This window comes from Pelmatolapia mariae, linkage group LG4 (genome assembly GCF_036321145.2).
Source record: "Pelmatolapia mariae isolate MD_Pm_ZW linkage group LG4, Pm_UMD_F_2, whole genome shotgun sequence".
NCBI classification, from domain to species: domain Eukaryota; kingdom Metazoa; phylum Chordata; class Actinopteri; order Cichliformes; family Cichlidae; genus Pelmatolapia; species Pelmatolapia mariae.
This window is the reverse complement of record NC_086230.1, coordinates 1,611,673-1,616,430: the sequence shown is the minus strand read 5'-3', so window position 1 is coordinate 1,616,430 and position 4,758 is coordinate 1,611,673. Positions and strand designations below refer to the sequence as shown.

General features: G+C 47.8%; 1 protein-coding gene across 1 annotated transcript; it reads left to right on the top strand.

Moving 5' to 3' along the window:
- Positions 1-409: 409 nt before the first annotated feature.
- LOC134625771 (ADP-ribosylation factor-like protein 4D) lies at positions 410-4,551 on the top strand. Its single transcript, XM_063471055.1, has 3 exons — positions 410-559; positions 1,092-1,797; positions 3,324-4,551. The coding sequence occupies exons 2-3, from the start codon at positions 1,354-1,356 to the stop codon at positions 3,486-3,488; spliced, it is 609 nt and encodes a 202-aa protein (XP_063327125.1). The 5' UTR covers positions 410-559; positions 1,092-1,353; the 3' UTR covers positions 3,489-4,551.
- The last annotated feature ends 207 nt before the right edge of the window (positions 4,552-4,758 follow it).

Here is a 4,758-nt window from a genome sequence, read left to right as displayed (position 1 = left end):
AGATGCCTGAAAATTCTACTTAAGCACAGTAACAAAGTATCGAAGTACAAATACTTCGTTACTTCATATTTACACCTCTGCTTGAGACCGGTTTGTCTGTGATATTTCATAGTCTGTGATAAATGGTGCCGACTAATACTCAGCTAAAGAAGAAGCATTTTAGTTATATCTGACAGAGGACACTGACGATGGAAGAGAGGAAGACCCCACAGAGGACTCGTGGGTGCAGTGCAGGGGCTGGTGTGACAAAGGAGGATGCTGTGGGCGGATGAGCCGCTGTAGCGACTCCTAAAGGAGCAGTAGCAACAGCCGAAGAAGGAGGAGGAAAAAAGGAGGAGGAGGCTCCTCCATCCCTCCTCCCTCCGGTGATACGTCAGCAGCGGGGTTGCGGGGTGTTTCCGGAGCTCCTCTCTCCTGTTCAGTCTTCGCCGGTTCAGGATCGAACCGGTCACGTCTTCGCGGAGCGCCCTTGAAACGAAGCTACGAGGATTCCTTGTGTGGTGGACTTGTCCCAGGATGACTGCGCTGACTGCGGGAACAGGCATGGAAAGACTGGCAGGTGAGACATGTTCATCATTTCCCACCAACAGAAGCGCGCTGGCTGACCCGAGAGCTGCGCCAAAGCCGCCGTGTGTGTCTGCTTAGTCCTCCTCTGGGATTCCGGCTCCTCCTCGTTTTCTAGAAACAAAGGCTTGTGTGTGTGCGTGTGACTGTGACCTGTTTGTGTGGAATGTGCGAGTCTTCAAAGTAAATGAGAGGTTTTATTGGGGAAGTCATAGTTGACACTAGTTTGTGCTTTGATATAAATATAGTTTGTTTGATTCTGTTGTCGTTACTTTGTCTGTAGTACTGCTTCAGAGAGCCAACTGTGAGACATGATACTAAGTGCGCAGAAACCAGAACAGGTAGTGCTGGATTCCTCCACTCTCGGTTTCTCTTCCCGAGCCTGTTTTTTCCAGCTCTGTTTTGGGCACAGCTGGAAAAGACTGGAAATAGAAACTCCACTGGTGTTGCTGAAGATGCTCACGAAGGCAGGGCCATTTGTTAAAACGCTGACTCGAGTTTTCGTCTGTCTGTTCTTTTGTCTTCAGGTCCTCAGTGACTGCAGCCAGACAGCCTGCCCTCCCCTCCGTAACCTTTGAAGTGAGGCCAGGGTGTGAAGTATTTTCCAACCAAGTAAACTCTTCAAACACCTTCAGAGCCCCCTGACACACACTTGTGTTCTCGCTGCCAAGGATGCAGAAAGCAAGCTGCCCCTGGACACAAGTGAAAAGCAGAATAGTAACAAGCCAGAGAAGATAACCAGATCTGCTTTATTCATTAAGAGCTCCCACTGCATCACAGGACACAAACATGGGGAACCAGCTAACAGGCACGGCCCCTAACAGCCCATTCCTCCCCAACTTTCAGTCACTGCATGTGGTTGTGATTGGTTTGGACTCTGCAGGGAAGACCTCCCTGCTCTACAGACTCAAGCTGAGGGAGTTTGTTGAGACCAGCCCCACCAAGGGATTCAACATGGAAAGGATTAAAGTGCAAATCGGACACTCCAAAGCCAACACCACCACTTTCCAAGTGTGGGACGTTGGTGGTCAGGAAAAGCTGAGGCCCCTCTGGAAGTCGTACACTCGGAGGATGGACGGGCTGGTGTTCGTGGTGGACGCAGCGGAGATGGAGCGCATGGAGGAGGCCAAGGTGGAGCTCCACCGGATCACCCGGTCAGCTGAAAACCAGGGGATTCCTGTGCTGGTTCTGGCAAACAAACAAGACCTGGATGGAGCGCTGTCGTCTACAGAGGTAATTATCAAATATGAATGGCCGGTATTATTGCTCTGGGCACAGCATCTACTTCTTATTGTTCTTTTTTAGCTTTGTGGCTGTGGTTGGAGGTATAGTTACTCTACACTCGCAGTACAGTTCCCCCCATCAGTTTGCGTGGGGACTTCCTTCGTAGCATGTTAGGTTGGTTGGTGATTTTAGGCTGGCTGTGGATGTGAGGTCAGTAAAATACTTTAAAGTGCATGGAATAATGCTCTGTGTGAAAGGGTGGTTAGATGTGTCACTGTCCTCAGCTGGTGGAGAGCTGTGCTGACCTCACGGAGGTGGCAAAGTAGAGCAGGGACCGTAGGCAGTGTCGGGCCAAGGCAGAAGTCACTGGGTGGGGGAGTACTTCTCAGTGCTGGAGCAGCAGCTGATTATTTATTTGTATTGTTATGGCCCGGCCTAGGGGAAACCAGAGCGCAACACAGGAACGTCCAACGCTGCCAACAACTGGATATTATATTTATCTTTAGAGAAAGGAAATGTCGGGGTGGGAGTGATAAAGCCTCCGACCTGTCTCCAACCTAAACACCCCTACAGCTACCAGGTCAATCAACAAAGGTCTATAAAGTATATACAAAAACAACGAGTCTAGCTCATCTAGCCACAGAAACCTCATCACACACAGTACACAGCTTAATACAAAGTACAGGGTTAAACGTATTTGGAAGCAGGAAGTAGGCAGGGCCATGCCAGTCTTGACGTGTCCCAGTTTATAGCCAGCCCCATTCAGTCTTCCAGCGGTCAGCCTCCACCTGGAACTTGCATGAGCAAAAACAGGAGAGAAAAAGAACAACAACACTCTCAGGCTGGAGGAGCAAAAACAGCACACAAAATGATGACGTGGGTCATAACAGTTTGTGTTTTCAGCCTTACTGAGCCCTCAGAGGACAGACGCACATACATTGTGATGTTTATTATTAAAAGAATACATTAGAATGGATGTGCATATTTGAGGCTACCCTGCCAGCACAAACACAGTGTAACTGTGTGGGAGGCACTGAGTGGGCTGGAGCAACAGGTTTGCATGTAACAGAAGTTCAGTATGATGTGGGTGCATCATGTGCATGAAGTTCCAGTCACAAAGAAAGAGGCTGCGTTAGTTCTGTGGATGAACACATTATTTTCTTCGCCCTACACCTGAGCCAACAGAGATGGCAACAGCACAGAGCCGTTTGATGGTGTCAAACATGAAGCGACAGTCCCAGATGTGTCGTCGCTGCAGGGTGACCTCCGTAAACTGCAGCATCAGCATTTGTCAGCAGCACAACTTTAAAGTGAAAAAATGTTGTTCTTGTTGGTCTGTCCTCTTGTTTATAGGATAGTGCAGTTAATGGTGTGTGGTTTGTTTAGCCTCATCACTCTTGCAGAAACATGCATACGTCATCCTTTAGGACCTGCTTCTGAAAGCGACTTTCACACTCAGAGTTTGTAGCTTATTGCTTCATATGAGCTGAGCTGTGTGACGCGGTTGGGACTAACCTCACTTTTTCTCGTTTAAGGTGGAAAAGGTGCTGGGCCTCCACGAGCTGAGCTCCTCCACCCTGCACCACACGGAGGGCTGCTCAGCACTGAATGGTCAGGGTCTGCAGCCCGGCCTGGAGAAACTCTATGAGATGATCGTGAAGAGAAAGAAGATGCTCCGACAAAGCAAGAAGAAAAGATGATGGAAATAAAGGGGTGCAGGTCAATTTGTGAGCACTTGTGTCTGTGACACTTGGGGAACTTGGTGAATGGGGAATACCAGAAAGAAGCTGGTCAGGCCTGTAGATCAGGTGGAGTGTTTCCAACCAAGTGTAGACTCTGTTCCTGGAGACATTTGGACCTTTGAGACTGCTTCTCATTGTCTTTAACTCTCAGAGGACCACAGAGCTCTGCAGAGGGAGTGACCGCGCTGCTGACAAACACTCACTGAAGCACACACTGTAACGTTGAAGGATGTTCAGTTACTGGTGCAGACAGCCTGTGTTACACCCGATCACCTAAATCTTCACCCTGCCTCAGACTGAGCAACACTTCTGTGCACCTACAGAAACTTCCTGTGTATGAATCTGCCCGAGCTTATCACTGTCACTCTCACTGGGCTTTGCTCCTCACAGTTGGATGTTTCAGGGTTGTTAAGTTCAGACAAGTTGTTTTTTACAATGGCTTCATACTGTTTTGTAAGATATGAATAAATTGAGCAGCGTTAGCATTGTTTCCCTGAGAACATTGTTTTATTCATCGTGCCCTGGGAGCCTGTCCCAGCTGCCACAGAAGCGGGGTACACCTGGACGGGTCACCAGCCTGTTGCAGGGGTTAGAGACAGACACACCTGTGGATCACCAGTTCACCCAACCCCACTAACCTCAGTCTCAGAGGAAGCTAGAGTATCCATGCAGACGCGGGAGTCTGCTGATGTTGTTAGCCTAACCCTAACACATGTCTGCATCTCCTCAGTGAATATTAAGATATTTATTTAATGCCATATTAATTTAATTATGTTCTTTTTTTTGTCTTGCAATTATTTAAATCAGGCTCATGGTTTGCTGAAGTCTTTCTCAGCTGTCACACCCTGTACAGGTCCATATGTATAAACCTAATTCTCCTAAAGTTGTTGTTAAAATGAGTTGCACACAGCGCAGGTGTGGTGCCATTTTTGAGCTTTACAATACTACAGATTAAACACACGTGTGATTTGGTGCTCTATAAATAAAGCTGAGTTGAACTGAATCCTAATAAAACTTGTGCTTTTTGCTGTGATGGATGGACTCAGTGTTTTACGATTCTATTGGCAGCCTTCTGAAATTCACACAGCGAAGCTTCATCACACAGGAATGTGAAACACACCCACATAGCTGTCGAAATACCAAACACTCATTCCTGTTTAACACCATTATTCTGGCTCTGATTTAAAGACCAGTGAATACATACGAGCACGTCTGAATGGAAGCCAGG

Coding starts and splice junctions, on each gene's coding strand:
- LOC134625771 (XM_063471055.1), top strand. CDS start 1,354: ATGGGGAACCAGCTAACAGGCACGGCCCCTAACAGCCCATTCCTCCCC. Junction 1,798..3,323: donor GAGCGCTGTCGTCTACAGAG/GTAATTATCAAA, acceptor TTCTCGTTTAAG/GTGGAAAAGGTGCTGGGCCT.